General features: G+C 42.8%; 1 protein-coding gene across 1 annotated transcript in view; it reads right to left on the bottom strand.

Moving 5' to 3' along the window:
* DNAH3 (dynein axonemal heavy chain 3) overlaps positions 1-20,421 on the bottom strand; it is a 192,218-nt gene that overhangs the window by 93,798 nt on the left and 77,999 nt on the right. The window contains 11 exon segments of the mRNA XM_081255161.1: positions 3,061-3,195; positions 3,782-4,049; positions 5,040-5,159; positions 5,798-5,889; positions 7,909-8,085; positions 9,077-9,190; positions 9,419-9,527; positions 11,016-11,214; positions 13,424-13,538; positions 16,939-17,049; positions 19,179-19,271. Coding sequence (XP_081111287.1) covers positions 3,061-3,195; positions 3,782-4,049; positions 5,040-5,159; positions 5,798-5,889; positions 7,909-8,085; positions 9,077-9,190; positions 9,419-9,527; positions 11,016-11,214; positions 13,424-13,538; positions 16,939-17,049; positions 19,179-19,271 — 1,533 coding nt within the window.

Genomic DNA, 20,421 nt, shown 5'->3' with positions numbered 1-20,421 from the left:
GGGCATATACCCTGAGAAAACCATAATTCAAAAAGAGACATGTACCAAAATGTTCATAGCAGCCCTATTTACAATAGCCCGGAGATGGAAACAACCTAAGTGTCCATCATCGGATGAATGGGTAAAGAAGATGAGGTACATATATACAAAGGAATATTACTCAGCCATAAAAAGAAATGAAATTGAGCTATTTGTAATGAGGTGGATGGACCTAGAGTCTGTCATACAGAGTGAAGTAAGTCAGAAAGAGAAAGACAAACACTGTATGCTGACACATATATATGGAATTTAAGAAAAAAAATGTCATGAAGAACATAGGGGTAAGACAGGAATAAAGACACAGACCTACTAGAGAATGGACTTGAGGATATGGGGAGGGGGAAGGGTAAGCTGGGACAAAGTGAAAGAGTGGCATGGACATATATACACTACCAAACGTAAGGTAGATAGCTAGTGGGAAGCAGCCGCATAGCACAAGGAGATCAGCTGGTGCTTTGTGACCGCCTGGAGGGGTGGGATAGGGAGGGCGGGAGGGAGATGCAAAAGGGAGGGGATATGGGAACATATGTATATGTATAACTGACTAAATTTGTTATAAAGCAAAATAAATATTAAAAAAAAAAAGAGGAAAAGGAAACAATGGTCATTTTAGCCAAATGCATTTCTATTGGAAATTTCCTTTCTCAAGGCCTAAATGCTATTCTGACTTGATTGGAACTCTCAATAGATTAAAATGTATTTTCTGAGCCAGGGGCAATGCTATAAAATATAAATGAACTTCCATGTAATTTTAGTCCCTACCCTTGAGAATCAAAAGCTAAGTGGAAGCTCATTTTTTGAATTTTCTAATTGTTTTGTCTGTGACAAGTAGTCCATGACAGTTGAAATGCAAATGTTTTGGTCATTTATATTAGTGTGAAATGTTTTCTCTCTCCTTTTAAACTGTGAGTCTCTCAGCAAAAGGGAATATATGAAGCTTTTTATTTTAAGGATTGTTTGCATTATTTTTCACCTTGGAAGTGAGTTATACAGAAGGTGTAAAGTAGGACAATGGGGGTGGTACAGGTACTGACAAAAGTGAGTCAGCAAATATTTGTTAAACACCTATTATGTGCCAGATACTGTTCTAAGTTCTACAGAGAGGACAAAACAACAAAATCCCCAACCATCAAGTAAGGTTTATATTCAAGTAGACTGCAAAGACATCTCAGATTGAATAAAGATAAATGGAGTTGACCGTACATTAGAAAAAAGAGAGAAAAGCACCTATGATTCAATAGCCTCTCACCTTCCCCCTCACATAACTTTAAATGGATTATCAAGGTATCAATATACAAAAGGGAAGGTAGCTCCATATATTTTGCTTTTGAAAATTGGTACTAAACTATATAAAAGTTCATCTGTAGGTCTGGAAATTACTTTGGAATACATAAAAAAGTAAGATAAGTTGATGGATGGATGGATGGATAGGTAAGTGATAAAGCAAGTATTATAAAATGTTAATTATAAAATCTAGGTGGTGGGTACATGGGTATTCTCAGTAAAATTCTTTCAATTTTTCTGCATGTTTAAATTTTTTATTATAAAATATTGGAAATAAAAGCTCATGCCTAGTTTTAAAAAGTCCATCTATAAAATCCCAACGAATAGATTGGGATTCAATATTGAGTTAAATGAATTGTGTCAAGACTAGCACATTTGATGAATAGTAGGGAAAAAATTTTTATTCCTAAAAATTTTTATTCTGATCTCAGAATCTGGAGACCTGGGTCCTACTTTGACGTTTAATTCTAAATAACAATATGATTTTGGGAAATGATGATATTTCTGATGTTCTTGGAGATGGTGAGGTTGATTTTGATATAGTAATCAGGCACTATATCTAGCATTTTATGTACTTCTTGTCTCAAAATTACTCTGTGGGGAAGGTTTTACTCCCTCCATTTTACAGATGAAGAAACTAGGGCTCAGAATGGTGAACTAACTTGCCTAAAATCTCACAGCAAAAAACTGATGGGGGTGAGATTTGAAACTAGGTTTATATGAATCCAAATCTGTTCCCTCTCTGGATGCCAGTGTTCTTAAGGATCCAGGAGCAGATGGCATTTAAGGTCCCTTGTAGTTCTGTCCTGTGATTCTGTAGAAAAAGTGCATTTGGGGCTTATTTTATTCAACTTATGACTTTAAGTCAGTTTTACATAGAAAGTGATCCTAGGGAAGGATCCCTGAAATTAGGGTGAAGTTTCACTAAGGTTCTCCAGGGTCAAGACTGTAGAAACATTTCTTTCACCTATTGATAACAGCACCCTGATTTTCCCTGAGGAACCACCACTTCATGGTTCAGTCCACATGACTTGGGTGGCTCTGACTCCACCTCCACTTCTGGCAGAGGTGGGGTGGTTATGGTCTACTTCTTGTCTCTGTAATGGGTTCAGGGATGGTCACGTGACTTTATGAGCACCATTCAAAGCTAATCCTGAGACTTTTGCTGAGGACACTCCAAGAATGATGCTCTTTTTCCTTCTGGGCTTGAACATGGGACAATCTAAGTGTGAGGCTACTGGGGGCCCAACTGAAAATGAATTTTTCATGCAGAGAGAGGCAGAATCCAGAAATGAGGACAGGCAGATTCCTGATGACATTATCTAAAAACCTGTATCTCACTATGCCTGAAACCAACATATTTCTATACTTTCCAAGTTAGGTTAATGAGTAAATTCCCTTTTGTTGACTAAGACAGTTTGAATTGGATTTCTGTCACTGGGAACCAAAAAAGTTGGTTTTTGACTAATTCAAAGCCCAATGCCCTGAAAGGTCTGTTTCATTCCCAAATGATGAAAAAGAAACCCCAGCGAAGATGGTCATAGGAAAAATATTGGATTTTAAAAGTCAGCTCCTGGAAATGAAAACTGAAGGCACAACAGATTGTTGAGTGTCTTCATCTCTAATCAGGCATCTCCAATTGCTTCAGTTCAGTTCCAATCTACCATAGTTCTTTCTAATTCCTGACCTCAGCAAACAGTAAACAGGTACATTCCCACATGGGTACAAGGAACCAACCTGGATAATTTTTCCAATAAACCAAGGTACTGGCTGGAGTTTCATCTTTTTGATGTTCTCATTCAGGACTTCCATAAAAACTTCATAGTCTGGCTTTGGAAGAACAATTCCAGGAAACAAATCTGATATAATTCCCTGTTAACAAAAATTCAAGGTGTGAAAAAGATGAATTATCAGATACATAACCTCAACATTTTTCTAAAATGAGATCTACAGGTAGCAGGAATCCTTGGAAAATTCCAAACCTCATTTTTCCTGTACCAAAACTTATCTACAATTACAAATTCCAACAATATCTGTTAAACATGATTTTCCTTCCCCAAAATTTTAAAAGTCAGCAAACAGTTAATAAGTCTGTGCTGTCTTTCAGTCATTTACTAGCAATGAACAAGACAGTCAAGATTTCTGTCTTCAAGAGCTTACAGCCTAGTAAGGAAGATAGGCATTAAAATAATTCCCCCAAAAAACTAATTACATTTGATATAAACAATTACTCACACTCAACAGCAAATATCCTAGCCGTGAAACTATTTATTAAAATCAGGAATTAGGGATATTGCTATTACCATTATTATGTAACATTTGGGGGAGGGTATCTGGCAATAGGTATGCTGGCTAGAGAATGGAGGGGGTGTCAGGAGATGGAAGAGGTGCCGAAAAAATTTTTCATCTTTGGATGTTGAGTCTCAGTGCTTAGCCAAGGTCCCAAACCACTACACACCTGAAATAGAGGGACATCTTGAGCCAAGAACTTGGCCAGGTTGACATCAAGCAAGGCCCGGAGCAGCAGGACACTCTCATTCTCCTCTGGATACTTCAGCTTCAGGTTGCCAGCGGTAGTGAGCACAGACTTGACAGCACGCATGCCATAGTCATAGTGATGCTGGGAGGAAAGTTGCTCTGAACACAGGCGGTAGGTTGCAACAATCTTCTGGGCAAGACCGGGAGGGCAAAGACATGTCTGCAGACCCTCTAGAGAGGACCGTGTCCTGCTCAGCAGACATTCCCAACATGCTTGTGCCCTGTCCCTTCAGAAGCCAGGCCTGCCCACGAACTTGATGGAGAAACCCTATCATTTGAAGGCCTCTTCACAGAGTTACCATAATGAGCTAAGGAAGCTCTGTAACTTTCTTTCAAAGGCTGGATGAAGAACAGCAAGCACATACATATGGATAACATATACTGTACAAGAAGTTATATGTGTTTATACTTTTATCTGTATATATGAATGTATGTGTACACCACACACACACACAAACACACACTTGGGAAGATTACATCAGACGATTAACAATGTTAATGCCTAAAGAGTAGGACAAAGGGTCACAAAGGGGACACTCATTTTTGCATTTCTGTAACATTACAGTTTTTTTCAATATCCATGTTTTACTTTTTTAATTTAAGAAAACCAATTCAAAATTTAATATACGCAGCACACAATACATGTATGCTCATGTGCACTGCCATATCTTATTTTTCCTGGGCACACGGGGGGGACCACATTTCCTAGCCTCCCACAGTTACGGGTGGCCACATCACTGAGTCCTAGCCAGTGGCATATGAATGAAAGGGAAGTATGCCACTTTGAGGGCTGGTCCATAAAAACCTCCTCCATAAGATCCTCTATGCTCATGTGTTGTAGCTGTGAGATATAAGTAACCTGGGTCCCTGGGGAAGAACTCCTCTGATCACAAACACCCATTTTAGATTTCTAGGGAGTGAAAAATAAACTTTTGCTATGCTAACCCATTGGCATTTGGAGGGCAGGTTTACCCTAACTAATGTACTTATGCACATTCCCCTTGCAGGGCTCCTCTCTAACAAGACTGATTTACTTCAAAAGCAAAGACTGTGTTGCTCATCAGCACCTAGCACAGGGCTGGGCATAAGGTAGGTGGTTTGCCAATTGAATAAATAAATGAATTGAACAGGCAAATCAATGTAACCCAAGTCTCCTATAGAAAAAATAAACCTCTTACAACTGAGGCAGCCTCTTAGCCTTGGAAGGATGGCACATTCTGTTGAGAACATCTGCAGCCCCTTGCATTAACAGCAAGGACCTCCAGGCCACAAAGACACTGTGGGCCTTGTGGAGATAACTGCAGTAACAAAAAATCAATTGATTATGGGCAAGACATGTAAAAAGACAAATGTAAAATTTGAAATAGATCGATAAAAGGCATTTTACAATAAATATTCACAACTCTGGGTGCATATGATAAAGACACTGATGCTTGTGTATATCTCCATCTTAGAAAACTGGGTCATACTTGAATGAGAGATAACCAAGTTGATTTGAGTAAATAAATATTATATTGATAACAATGTTAATTCTAAATTATATTCATTTTTCCTCTTCAATCTTGGAATAACTTCATGTTTTTCAGTCTCGCCTTAAGTCATTTAGGAGTGTGTGTGTGTGTGTGTGTGTGTGTGTGTGTGTGTGTGTGTGTTAGAGTGAAGGGTAGAGAAGAGATGAGCGATTCTTCCTTAGAAGAAATCAGGTGTATACAACTAGAGTGGAGGCCCTTTCCTGGTAGTCTGAGCCATTTCCTAGTCAGGGATGGGGTCAGGACCAAGACCAGGGCTATGTGCTTTCAGAGCAACTTGTGAGCAAGAGCAGTTTCTCAAGTTTCTCTCTTTTTTTTCCAATGGACAATTTACCTTGAATCCACCCCACAAAAAGCCACTCTGTCACTCTTTCTTTAGAACCCACTAGAAAGCCAATATAACATACCTTCTGGAGTCTAGGAACCCCATAGAGTAGAGGGAGATTTCTCCAATGAGGGCATAATCTGGCACCATCATGGCCACTGTCCGCAACAAGGCCTGGAAAAGAAACAGCCTTCTAAAAATAAGATTTCATGTAAAGAACCTGAACACATAAGGTGAAAATGGGGGAAGGTACAACTACAGAGGCAAAGAGAAGTAACCTGATCGTTCAGACCACCCAGTGACAATCAAGGAAAGGAGGCCTGGAGGACAAATCAGTGAAGAAGGACTGTCTTTACTGGACAGATCCACTGCTCCATGAACCTCCCCACTAGCCTTGTCCAGGTACATGTGTCACATTGGGTCCCTCAGTGGTTGTGCGGAAGGCCTTAGGTGCTGGTATCCTAGCAACACCTCATCCTCCTATGCCAAATGAGCATCATTCAACTACTGGAGCTTTCTGGTGTTCAATGTAGACAGTAGAAGTCATTCAGGGATGCAGGATAATTATGTATCAGAAGAATCCTGAAGTCAGACAAATCTTGATTTGAGTCCTTGTTCTGCTAGCTACTAACTGTGGGTAAGTTATGTAACCCCTCTAGACCTCAGGTCTTTCATCTCAAAATGTACTAACAACTGTGTCCTCTTCATAGTTTTCATGAGAACAAATGATATTATGTAAGTGAAGTGCTTAAAAAGGTGTGTGGCACATAGTGAGGGCTCAATAAACATCAGCTATTGTTTCTAATATCTTAGATCTTAGAGGAGAAGTGACTTGCCCAAGTCATTCCATTAGAGGTAGAGCCAGGACTAGAATCCAGGCTTCCTGACACCAACCCTGGGTACCTTCTACTGTGCCACACTGTCTCATGAAAGTTGTTTGTGCAGATCTAACATGGTTGTTGGCTGGGAGGGGTGCAGGGGGGAGTTACATCAACTGGGCACTCTAAAATGAGAAATGTGGGTCCAGATTCTACTTTGGTGTCCCCTGGCCTATGCTGACCTAGAAAGGAAGAGTCACCCTTAGGGATCCCTTTGACTTCTTTTCCATTCCCACGGAGGAGGAGGAGTGGCTTGTCTGAATTAGATTCCAGGGAACTAATCAGAATGTGCTTCTAGCAGATGGAGCATCATGTACTAAAGTCAGTGAATGTGGGTTTTGTCCAGGTCTCTCTTACATCTTTCACGCAAGGGAATGGAGCAATACCTTGAAAGGAAATCCATAAAGAAGCAGGCCTAGAATTTTCCCTCTGGTTGCTCTTTTCATGCCGTTGGGGTGCTAGGTGCTCTTCCCAAGGTGAAGACCCATTCATCTTGCACTTTGTGTTTTTTCCTTCCATGAGAGCAGCATGCTAAGGTCATCTAGTACCTGTTCCCTTAAGATGGCCTGGTTGGAATTCTCTCTCTCCCCCTTCAGAGGCACTTTCCTTCTCCCACTAGCAGCAGGGCCAATGCTTATTGCCTCAGCTGTAGCTCAGGCCAGCTCAGCAGTAGGTACCAGGGACATACAAGCTCTCTTGTTATCTCTCTAGCTGGTTGGAACAGCCTGCTTTGGTGTGGACACCACTTAGGCTTAACCAGCTTAGCTCCATGTGCTCTAGTCTTGGTCTACCAGCATTCTCTGTGTTGAACTTTGATGCTCTCTTATAAGCAGATCTGTTTTATTTGGCCTACAGTGATTTATTTATTTATTTTCGCATTGAGTCAGGATCTAAAAATAAGATTCATGTAAAAATCCAAATTTCTGGCTTCTCCTGAAAAATGAGAAGATCTGACAATTCCTGCTTGGCAACAGTAGGCTGGGGCTAAGTAGGGGCTGCTGCCTCTAGATGGGGCATTTGTCAGAGTCCCTACCAGGCCCAGCTGGCTTTTCTCATTTATATTAACTGTCTGACCCCTGTAGACAACAGAAATAGTGATACTTATTCCAGTGTTCACTGTTTCCTCTTTGCCATTGGTTATTATGCATATATTTCCTCCCATCTCATGAGACCTAGTTGGGGAGATGGTTTACTCCTCACAGCTGAAAAATGTCAACTGGTCCTACTATTTTTGGCTTCTCTGTGAGACCCTCAGATACTTCCAAAGGTTTCTATACCATAAAGTACACCCAGTAGTTACACACTCAGTATTTACCTTGAGGTTATCTGGCAGCTCAGCCCTGCCAGCATACCCAGGGTTCATGGTGATGAAGACAGCACAGGTTGGGTTCAGAGAGAGCTCAGTGCCTTCAAAGATGAACATCTTTAGCTTCCGGATAATGGCTTGTTGAATGCTGAGAATCTGCTGAGCTACCACAGACAGCACTTCTACCTGGAGTGAGAATGGCTGGTTGATTTGAGCTCCTGCTTCTGACAGCCACCAACCCCACTATGCCAAAGTACCCTTCACTTAGCAAAGAAAGAACCCCATCACCTGAGAATAAGACCTTCACATTCAAAATTAGGAGCATGATTTAGGGTTTTGGTAAAGGAAAAGAAAAATGGTGTGTATATGCATGCATACATGTGCATACGTGTGTGTGTGTAAGTAGTTTCCATAGTATCTTATCTTTGTTTTACCTTTGTTCCAGCACCTAGCATAATGCTTCACCCACAGTATGTGTTTATTGGTTCAAGTTGCATGTTTACATTTCCTAATCTCAATTCCCTACCCAAATAGAATTAACCACCCCCTCTTTTGTGATGACTCCTCTGTACCACTGCTATAGACTTCTCTCATATTCTATTTGTATCGTTTAATTTTTATTTCCCTTTGCTAGACTGTAACAGTCTAGAGGGCAAAACCATTTTTTGCTCATCTTTGTATCATGAACACATGCAGAGTATCTGACATAGAGTAGCTGCTCAATAAATTTTTATTTATTATTATTATTTTTTGTGGTACGCGGGCCTCTCACTGTTGTGGCCTCTCCCGTTGCGGAGCACAGGCTCTGGACGCGCAGGCTCGGCAGCCATGGCTCACGGGCCAGCCACTCCGCGGCATGTGGGATCTTCCCGGACCGGGGCACGAACCCATGGCCCCTGCATCAGCAGGCGGACTCTCAACCACTGCACCACCAGGGAAGCCCTGCTCAATAAATTTTTGAATGAGCGAGTGAGGGAATCAATTTGGTGAGAATGTTTATGTGTATAAAATATGCATTTTGTCTCCTTGGGGCTGTTTTTGTTTGGTTCATTGAGTACTTACTCTGTGCAATGGGCCTTAGAGGAGACATAAGTCCCTGTCACAGAGGAACTGAGAGCCCAGAAAAAAGTCCCTGCATGTCCAAACCCTCCATTCAGTAGCCCAGTAGCAGAGTTACCTCAATCCTGTTGAACTCATCAAAGCAGGCCCATGCTCCAGCCTGGGCCAGCCCTTTGAAGAACTTCCCCATGGCTTTGTAATCTAGACCATCTGAGCAGTTGAAGACCACACACTAGAGAGAGGGAGGATGTGGGCACCATTCAGGATGGGTTTCCTCCCATCTGAATCACCCTGCACCATGAAACAGAGGTGGGGCTCCCCTCTTCCTGTTCCACTGAAGGAGGTGGAGCCCCACTCTGCCTGTTACTCTGAGCCGTCTTGAACTTCATGCCAATTCCCCTGGACAGGGGTCCAGAGAGGGATGGGAAAAAGAGTGTGCGGATGGACAGCATTTCCCTACCTGCTTGGCCAAAGCTCTGGCTAGATCTTTGGTGGTTTCTGTCTTGCCTGTCCCAGCTGGACCCTCTGGGGCTCCCCCAAGGTTCAGCTTCAAAGCCCCCATCAGTGTCCTAAGGAGAAGAGAATAAGAACTCAGTGCCAAGTCCTAAGGCACAGGAAAGAAACTTGCTTTTTGGTTTATTTTGTTTTGACTCAGACAAGTAATTAAATATTTTTCCCTGATTATATGAGCAATACATCATCATTGTAAAAAGTTCTATTTTACTCAGTGTTGTAACCTCGGCACCTGGTACATGGGTGACACCTATAAGCATTTGTTTGAATGAATGATTGAATGGATAAATGAATATATACTTACTAAATGAATCAAATAAAAGTAAAAAATCCGGGCTTCCCTGGTGGCGCAGTGGTTGAGAGTCCGCCTGCCGATGCAGGGGACACGGGTTCGTGCCCCGGTCTGGGAGGATCCCACGTGCCGCAGAGCGGCTGGGCCCGTGAGCCATGGCCGCTGAGCCTGCGCATCCGGAGCCTGTGCTCCGCAGGGGCAGAGACCACAACAGTGAGAGGCCCGTGTACCACACACAAAAAAAAAAAAAAAAAAAAAGTAAAAAATCCTCATAAACTCCACATTCCAAAGATCACCAATGCCAATGGAATGATGAAAAATAAATATATTTCTCCCACTAGGTTATGAACTCTTGAGTTCAGGACCCATATTTGATTCAGTTCCATATGGTAGGCACAAGATAAATGCTAGAAATGAATGATGTGTTATCTGTGGTTCCACAGCCCCCTGTATGAGCCTCTATAATTTCAGTTAACACACTTTCTTGTTATCACCTGAGGGGGTGTCTCTCCTCCACCCCATTAGGTTGAGGGTTCCTGGAGGTCATACATCATGCACAGGAAAGTTCAAGAAATGGTTGTTGAATAATGAGTGGAATAGATAAATGAATGAAGAACAGAAATCATAGAACATAGAAAACAAGTGACTGAGGACTCTGAAATTTAAAAAATACTCAAGTACTATTTTTATAATTAAAAAAATTCCACTCTAAGGAATGTATAAAATCAAAGAAAAATCTAAACATCACAAAACTGACAAGTTCACAAAGTCCAGATTTCTAAAGTTATAAGTTCCAAGCAAAGTGGCAAAGCACTTTGCTGAGCACAGAATGGCCATACCTCTTCATCAGACTGGGTGGCAGAGCTCAGAGGCTCCTTGCCTGGGTCCTTTACCTGGCCCCTTTTCTATCTCTGGCCATGGGATCTCCAGGCACCATCTTGATTCCTGCCACTGGAGACCTTTCTATTTAAGCACGGTGCCATTTTCAAGGAGAGGCATCAACGTGCTAATTGTTGGTTTGAACACATTAATTTGCATTAGGACTCCTACTGGGTTCTCATTACTGGCCTAAGGCCCAGTTTCCATGCCCATCTGTGGGACCATGGTGACGAAGGGGAAAATTCTAAAATCTGAGAAACTAAAATATAGACGGTGAAGGTAACAAACTCAAGATGCTCTAACCTTCTTCCCCAGGTTTTCCTTTTGGAATTCTCTATTCACCCTTCAGGTCTGGGGGAGCCCCAGAGTTTACCTGTAGCAGCGGTCAGTGAGGGGTGTAATCACCAGCCGGGGGGAGTTTCCCAGGTACTCATAGCCGTATAAGGCTTCTGTAGTGACCATCTGCACCTGTACATCCTTGCCATCCCAGTAGTAGTGCAGTTGGGAGATCCACTGGAAATCATTCAGATCACAGACACTGTCTTCAGATAACTTGGCGACCACATCACGAGCTGTGGGGACACAAACGTGGAAACACACACTTGCGGAGCCATCAGCATCCTCCCGTCTCCATGGATTCCTCAGAAGGGTCTGACTGAGGACGTCATCAAGGCCACCCCTCACTATCTCGACAATTTTAGGCTCAACTATCCTCCTCTCCCATCCCCAAACTTCAAGCAACATCTGTATTTATGTATTATATAAATTTATAGTATTAGCTACTGTTATCATTCCCAAACTCTTGGGAGGCTGAACCAGAGGGGTTTGCAATATGTAGTTGCCCCAAATGCTATCTTATCCCCAGTGTGACCCTTTTGGCCCTGTTCCAGGCCTCTAGATATCCTAGGAGAACACGATCTGCCTTGCCTGATATAGTTAGCAAGGGCAGGGGTCCCATGAATCCTTGTTAGATGTATTCTTTCCATGAAGGGGGGTGTCTGAGAAACTAACTAGGAGATACATTTCTAGGTTTTCTCTTTTCTGTCATGAGATTGTGAGCCTAATTTAATTTTCTCACCGTGATGGGAGCCCTGAAGTTGATGAGTGGACATAAGTTTATGAGAATCATTCATTATTATTATTATTTTTTTAATGAAGATGTTGGGGGTAGGAGTTTATTAATTAATTTATTTATTTTTGCTGTGTTGGGTCTTCGTTTCTGTGCGAGGGCTTTCTCTAGTTGTGGCAAGCGGGGGCCACTCTTCATCGTGGTGCGCGGGCCTCTCGCTATGGCGGCCTCTCTTGTTGCGGAGCACAGGCTCCAGACACGCAGGCTCAGTAGTTGTGGCTCACAGGCCTAGTTGCTCCGCGGCATGTGGGATCCTCCCAGACCAGGGCTCGAACTCGTGCCCCCTGCATTAGCAGGCAGATTCTCAACCACTGTGCCACCAGGGAAGCCCCTCATTATTTTTTAGGTAACTCACAGGGCAAGTGCTATTGTGATCTTAGAACTAGTAGAGCAGCTTGAAATCAGGATCTCAGAAATATAACTTTGCAAAGGGACACTTCTGTAAGTCTACTGCCTCTCTGTGAGAGAAGTCTTTATTACAATAAAATCCAAAACCCTACAGAGAAGAGTCCTTGCAGAAGATTACACCAACAGCTCTTCCATTCACCCCAAGGAATTTAATTCCACACCAGATTCCTGGGAGAACCCAGAGAGTGGTGGCAGGAGCAGGGTATGTGTGAGAGATCCAAGAGGAAGGTGAATCTCAAGGCAGTTGGATACCTTCCCTATGCAGTGTATGTTCGTGTGTTTGTGCGTGAATGTGTGTGTGTGTGCATGTGTGTAAACCAACCACTCTGAGGTATCCTGGGCAGTAACCATGCTTGCACTTGTTACTCCTACCAGTTAAATATGTAGCCAGATGAAGATCATATTCTCCCTTCTCTCCTCCAGATTTTATGCTAGTCTATCTAAATGAAATCAGATTGAAATGAGCATTCAATCCCTGGTCAGGGAACTGAGGTCCCACAAGCCGTGTGGCCAAAAAAGAAATGAGCATCAGCCTCACAGAGAGTAAGATGCATGAACTGCCAGTAGGAAGCTGGGTGTGTAAGCAAAAGAGACACTGTTCCCAGGCAACCTGTTTGGTCCAGCCCTAGTTTCCTTGGTGATGATGGCGAGACGGTGTGGGGGTTGTTTGCTCTATATAAAGACCCTGGTTCTTCTTCCCCCTTTCCTCCTTCTCTCCTTCTCTCTCTCTCTCTTTTTTAGGAAGAGCTGGAAGGCATCCACTTACCCATTCCCTCCCTGCATCACTGCCCATTTCCAGTCTCTGGGTTTGGAATCAGACATAAGTTCAAATTACAAAAGCATCTCTGCTACTTACTAGCTGTGTGCCTCTCAGCAAGTTATTTGCCTCTATAAACCTCAGGCTCTTAATCTGTGAAATGTGTATAAAAATAAGACAATGTATGTCAAGCACTTAGCACAAAGCTTGGCACCAAGTAAGTATTCAAAAATGTTCATTAAGATCAGTACAAGGAAATTGATTCGAGTTGGTAGATCTCAGAAAGGTTGGGGATGGGAGGGGAAAACATAAGATGGAGATACACAGAAGCACTGACTCCTCTCCTTACCCCCTCACTTACTTTCAGTTGGAGAAGCGTCTTCCTAATGAGAAAAGGGACCTGAGTCATTCCATCCAGAAGGGAGAGAGGCAAGCCTGGCAGCTCTTACTGGACAGTCAGTAATGCGAGGGAAACCTCCTTGCTTACCATGGACATCAATGACCGTGAGGGCCCCAAGGGTGAGTCGAGCCCCACTGCTCAGCTTTCCTCGCACCAGCTGGACAATCTGTGCAATCTGATCATTGCTCTTTTTCAGAAAATCCTAGCAGGGGAGTAAGATGGAACAATGGCTTAAACTGGATTCTCTTCTGGTAATCCCTTTTCTGGAATGACACCATCCACCACCCCATGGTCCAAACCAGACTCCTGGATTTCATCCCTCAAGCTCCCTTTCCCTCACCCCCAGTCATTAACATTGAGACAAATTTCAAATGCATTATGCTAACTGAAAGAATTCAGATTTGAAAGCCTAGATACTATATGATTTCATTTTATAATATTGTGGAAAAGACAAAACTATAGGGACAGAAAACAAAATGGTAGTTGCCAGAGGCTGAGAATAGGGGAAAGGGTTGACTACAAAGGGTATGAAGAAAATTTTAGGATGTTTGGAACTGTTCTATGTCTTGACTGTGATGGTGGTTACACAACTGTGTGTGCTTGTCAAAATTCAGAAATGCACACTAAAGGGCTTCCCTGGTGGCGCACTGGTTGAGAGTCCACCTGCCAATGCAGGGGACACGGGTTCATGCCCTGATCCGGGAAGATCCCACATGCAGCGGAGCGGCTGGGGCCGTGAGCCATGGCCATTGAGCCTGCGCGTCCGGAGCCTGTGCTCCGCAATGGGAGAGGCCACAAAAGTGAGAGGCCCACATAACGCAAAAAAAAAAAAGAAAGAAAGAAATGCACACTAAAAAGGGTGAATTTTACTATATATAAATTAGGTAGTAAACCAGAATTAACAAAAATGCCTGAAACTCAGATTAAAGTAGACAGAGGAGATATGAAAACTAAATGCATGTAAACATGTAATCCTGGATTGGATCCTGAACCAGGATGAGTATAAAAGGTTTATAGAATAGATAATATTGTATCAATGTTGATTTCCTGATTTGGATAATTGTACTGTGGTTACGTAAGATGTTAATATGTGGGGAATCTGGATGAAGGGTGTATGGGAATTCTTTGTATTATTTTTGCAACGTTATTTGCAGGTCTGACGTTATTTCAAAATAAAGAATTAAACAATAAAAATGAATTAAAAATGGGACTTCCCTGGTGGTGCAGTGGTTAAGAATCCACCTGCCAATGCAGGGTACACAGGTTTGAGCCCTGGTCTGGGAAGATCCCACATGCCACGGAGCAACTAAGCCTGTGTGCCACAACTACTGAGCCTGCGCTCTAGAGCCCACGAGCCACAACTACTGAGCCCACGCGCCTAGAGCCCATGCTCCGCAATAAGAGAAGCCACCACAATAAGTCCTCGCACTCCAACAAAGAGTAGCCCCTGCTCACCGCAACTAGAGAAAGCCCGCACGCAGCAACGAAAACCCAACACAGCCAAAAATTAATTAATTAATTAATTAGAACTGGAAAAAAAAAGAGAATTAAAAATAAGTGAGACCACCCTAGGCTCATCTCATTTTCCCCACTTTCCTGTTATGGTCTTCTTTGGCAAATGATTTTAACCCTCTGAGTCTCAGTCTCCTGATCTGTCAAATCCCGATAATTATAGCTATTCTTCAAGTGGTTTTGAGGATTAAATAAGATAGTGTATGTAAAGCACTTGGCACAATGTCTGGTGTGAATAAAGCACACAGTAAATAGTGGTGGTTGTTATTGTTATTAATTATAATATCCGTAGCACATAGCAAAAAAAAAAAAAAAGCCTTTTTGATGTGTCCCCATCACTCTTGGTGTGTCTGTAAAGCCATTGGTGATGAAACTGCCCCCTGCATCTCTCTTAACCACATGCATTCCACAGCAATTCTGGACCAAACTGCCTTCAGTTTGCCTGAAATGCACTGTACTTTTCATCGCCGGACTTTTGCACTCTCTGGTCTCTCTCTCCTCTCTCTCCTCTCTCCTCTCTCTCTCTCTCTCTCTCAGGAGTGCTCTTTCTCCTGTTCTTTGCTTGGCTACTCCCTATTCATATTTTATGTCTCCTCTTAGACACTGTTTTTCTGGGAAATCTTCCCCTCTCTTACTTTTCTCCTTCCTTCCCATGCTTTCTGGATCCCTGTACTTTCAGTATCATAGTTCTATAAAAGAGCCTTTTAATCTCCCCCCACTAGACTGTAAATCCGTGAGGACAGGGACCATGATTGTCTCATTCACCTCTAATTCCCTTTGTCTAGCAGCGAAGTCCCAGTTGCAACGTCAAACAAATATTTGTTAAATGAACAATGGGTAGATGGATGGATGGATAGCAATTCTGTACCAACACCTTTAGGATGCCAAGGCACATCATTCAGTATTCATTGTACTCCAGGGCTTGAGTGTGTGATGGGAAGCACTCTCCTCTTTTACAGGTAGGAAAACTGGGGCACAGAGATACAGTCACAAAAGTCAGAATTTTTTAGTGTTTCTGAGGTTTGAAATGATGTACGCGAAAGCAGTTTGCACGTGTAAAGTGCAACACATCTTTTAGGAATTATCAACAAGATATCTGTAAAAAGTGAAACTTGGTCAAATACTAATGTTCTAATTTTAATGTATAAAGCAAAATATAGTAAATTAAAATATATTCTAGCCACAGGCAATCATATTGTATATAGGGGGAATAACAGGAATTCTGATGAGATAATCATGGGAAATTATACCGTGGTAAAAATGTTGGGAATGGAGTTACCATGTATTCAGTCAAAAAATATTTATTGAGCAACTACTATGTGCTTGACACTGCAATAACCCCCTGAGACATAACAGTGAGCCAAGAAGACATGCCCCCTGCCCTGTGGGGTTTATAGCCTAGGATCTAAGTACTGAATAATTTACTAGCACCTCATTTAACCCTTCACAGTAGTAAGGTGTGGTGCTACAATTCCTTCCACTTTATAGACAAGGAGACTGAGGTTCAGGTTACGTAACTTGACCATGGTCACATATCTAACAGGTGGAGGTGTCAGAATTTGAACTCAAACCCATCCAGGTCTTGAACCCTCAAGTACAGGCATCGGTGGCAGAGTTAGCTGGAAATATGTGTGTCCGGATCTGAAGACAAGCAGGACCTGAGCATTCTTGGTCTCAAGAGAAAGCTGTAGGAAAAGCTGGAGGTGGGTTAGTGTTGGACTGGAGGTGGTAAGAAGGGATATGGTGGAGGAAGAGGAGAGGAAAACAGGATCAGGTGGCTTCTTGGCCCAGGAAGAAGATGAGCAGTCTCTGTTGGTAGAAATTCTGCCAGGTTGACACTTGGAAGCAAAGGCTGATGAAACTTAGGATACTGCAGCCTAGAATTTCCATCTGGGAAGAAACGTGAGAGTTCTTATACTACAGAACTCCAGGACAGCCCTAATTCCCAAATCTCTGTCCCGAAGAGAACCCTGCCTTCTGTGACACCATGGGGCTGCTTATTTTTTTGTTTAGAAAAATGGCTACTCTAATTATATGTCATTCAAATCATAATCAAGCTCCTCTACAAGCTTCATGACAGGCTCACTTACCGGTAAGGTCTTTTCAACGAGGGCTTGGGAAACCTCCTGGGTCCAAAAGATGGAGGAGACACAGAGAACCACCTGGCCAGGCCACTGCAAGACCCAGTGATTACGAGGGACCTGGGAAAGTGCAGTGGGGCACATTATAGGGTCAGTTCATCTTGTGTGATTTAAACTGACTTCCTAAAAACATCTACCACCATCTTACCCCCTCAACAAAAACAAAAGTCATCCCCAACCTCAGAAGCTACAAGGCTTGACATTTCTGGGATTACAGATTTATGTCTTCCTCCCTGAATTTTATGAAAAAGAAAAGGATCATCACCAACAATTTCACTAACTCTGTCACCTATAGGTTGTCACTTGCCATCTACCTCTACAAGGATTAAGTTATGACCTGCTGCAGCTGCTGACCTTCAACACCCCCTGCAAGGAGTTCAGGGTGGAGATCAGGAATGAGGCACTCTGTGCTCTGGGAAAAACTGGCAGAACAGGTCTTCAGATAATTAGATATTTTCAGGAAACCATTTTATGAGCCCAATTCTTGCATCTCCTGTATCTAGGAAAGCACTAAAACCCTTCATGGTGACGTCTGCTCCTCGTGACTAGCAGAAACCTTCTGCAAAAAATATGTGATGATTGCATGTACTCCCCCTTCACCAAAATCACATATATACTGACCTTCCCCCCTACTTCTTTGGAGCATTTTCTGAGAGATATCTGAAATGCTGTCTCCCAGTCTATAGTCCTCATTTTGCCCCAAATAAAACTTAACTCACAACTCTTATGTCGTGCATTTTTTTTTCAGTCAACGACTCCTTTCTTTCTTTTTTTTTTTTTTTTAATGCTCCCATCCAGGGATGTTACATAGTTATAATCAAGGTGTTGTTCAGAAAGTATTTATATAACTACTCCTTTTGATAGCTACAAAACATTGCAGTACTGCCCCACTATTTTCTTAGCCATGACTGCCCTAACTTTTTTTAAACTATAGATAGGGAAATTATAGCCTGAGGGCCAAATATGGCCATATCTGTTTTTGTAAATAAAGTTATATTGTAATACAGCCATGCCCACTGTTGAACCCATCATCCAAGGCTGCTTTTCTATTAGAAAGGCAAGGATAAATAGTTGTGCCTGGTGTATATTGCCTGCAGAGCTGAAAACATTTACTATCTGGTCCTTTACAGAAAAAGTTTGCTGTGTCTGGCTACAGATGCAATTGCATGAAATAACTTCATGCAGGTAGCCGTTTTTCTTTAACTTAATTTTTTAAATTAACGTATTTATTTTTGCTGTGTTGGGTCTTCGTTTCTGTGCGAGGGCTTTCTCTAGTTGTGGCAAGCGGGGGCCACTCTTCATCGCAGTGTGCGGGCCTCTCACTATGGCGGCCTCTCTTGTTGCGGAGCACAGGCTCCAGACGCGCAGGCTCATTAGTTGTGGCTCACGGGCCTAGTTGCTCCGCGGCATGTGGGATCCTCCCAGACCAGGGCTCGAACCCGTGTCCCCTGCATTGGCAGGCAGATTCTCAATCACTGCGCCACCAGGGAAGCCCCTCTTTAATTTTTGATTTGTAATATGTCACGGGACAAAGGACTGGTCTTTCACTTACAAGGCACATACTACTGAGAGGGGCAGCAGGGTCAGTCCTTGGTACTTAGTGGGAAGGTGTTAATTGAATACCCCTTTTTTTGATGGAAAAAGTCCTGGGGATAGGGGTGGGGGCCCCAAAGTGAGAAGCACCTAAAGTAGAGGAGACAATATCTAGTCTGCCAACATTAACCTTGCTGGGAGCTGGCTAAAGAGTAATTGCAACAGGTTCTTTTCCCTTAGGTCTTCTGTTATACAGGTCACCTAAAGCTTTGGGAGCTTAATGAGTTGTGCCCTTCAGGGCATGTGTAATGTTAATAAAAGCCTGGGGAAAGGGATGTTTAATTGGGGAGGGGCTCTAAATAAACCGCTTGCCATCAATTATTTTCACAGAAAGGACTGCCCCACAGCAAACAAAGGGTTCTGGCTCACAGGCTATGCTAGTGTCAGCTGCTTCTAACTGCAAACGTTTTATATTCAGAAATACATACACTGCCCCAGGATTTACAGGGAAAGGAGAAAGAGGCACAGAGGGGTCAGGTGTTACCCAGCAGGAGAGGGGTGGGTTTTAGCAGAAGACAGGCTTCCATTTAACCTTGTCCCCAAAGTTCTTGTTGGTGTACCAACACCCTGGCATGTGTACCCCAATTTTCATTTACCTGGACATATGCTTCAATCCCAAGTCTAATAACTTCCCGCATACTGGCAAACATCATCTGTTCCACCTGCTGGAGCCATCTTTCCACCATGCCCTGTGGGTTGAGACAGACAGAGAGGCAGTGACAGTTAGCCAAGCCTGGAGGGAGGGACCATGGGCAGAAGCCAGCTTTCTCTCTGGACAGGGCTGGAGGGAGGCCAAAGGTTTGCACACCTTCAAGTCAGTATTCTTTAACTATTGGTTTTACACTTATTTAGTGTATTCTAAGTGTATGTCTCAAAAAAGGGGCAATAGGGAGTTTTTAACATGCACTTCTTTCATACCATCTTCTGGAAGACAACTGTAAATAAAGTTATTTATGTCTCTCTCAGGAGACAAATGACCCATTTACACTTCAGTTTGAGAAATAAAATATTGCCTCTGCCGTATCAGTAATCAAAAGATGCTGCAGCTATCAGTGACTGCAGCCACCACCTCCCAAAGTGAGCTGGTGAGCCCTGAGGGAACTCAGGATGAGAAAACACAGGATACTGGCCCCAGATAGCTGACGTGCATATCAAAGGAATGATTTCAGTGAGCCTAGACTTTTGCATTTTCCCATCCATAGAAAAGCACTAAATACCTTAACTTGAGATATCTGGTTTTCTTTAATTAACAATAATCCTTTGAAGTTCAGACTACCTGCCCTTTGTTGCAAAACTCCTATGTATCTCCCCTCCTTGCCTCCTCCAAGCAGTTTTCTCAGGGTTACTTGAGATGCTGCCTCTCCAGCTTGAAGTCCTAAGAATGTCCGCTGAACAAAACACAACTCTTAACGTTTAGGTTGTGCATTTTTTTTTAGTCGACAAGTTCATAAAATAAATGACTCATTTCTAATTGAACAGTTCTAATTCTTGCATTATTCCAGTGGTCCCCAAACTTTGCTGTGCACTGGAATCATCTGGAGATCTTTAAAAATTATGGATGCCTGACTCCCGCTCCCAGACATTCTGATTTAATTGGTATGGGATGCAAGCAGGGCATTTGGATTTTTTTAAAGCTCTACAGGTAATTTGAATGTGCAGCATATTATTCAGTGTTAGAATTTCAGGCAACTGTACCTGCTGACCTCAGGTGCTTGTGAGCTAGCTGGTGTCTGGTTTTAAGGTATATGATCCCTGGTTGTTGCAACTTAAATGTGTGGGTGGCAAAAACGGCAAGGCAAGAGTGCTTGTCTGTTTCTACGCTGGGGTGCTGTCATGTTC

Source organism: Mesoplodon bidens, assembly GCF_964165515.1.
Source record: "Mesoplodon bidens genome assembly, chromosome: 15".
NCBI lineage: Eukaryota > Metazoa > Chordata > Mammalia > Artiodactyla > Ziphiidae > Mesoplodon > Mesoplodon bidens.
Note: the sequence above shows the minus strand (reverse complement) of the source record. Positions and strands in the feature narration are given on the sequence as shown.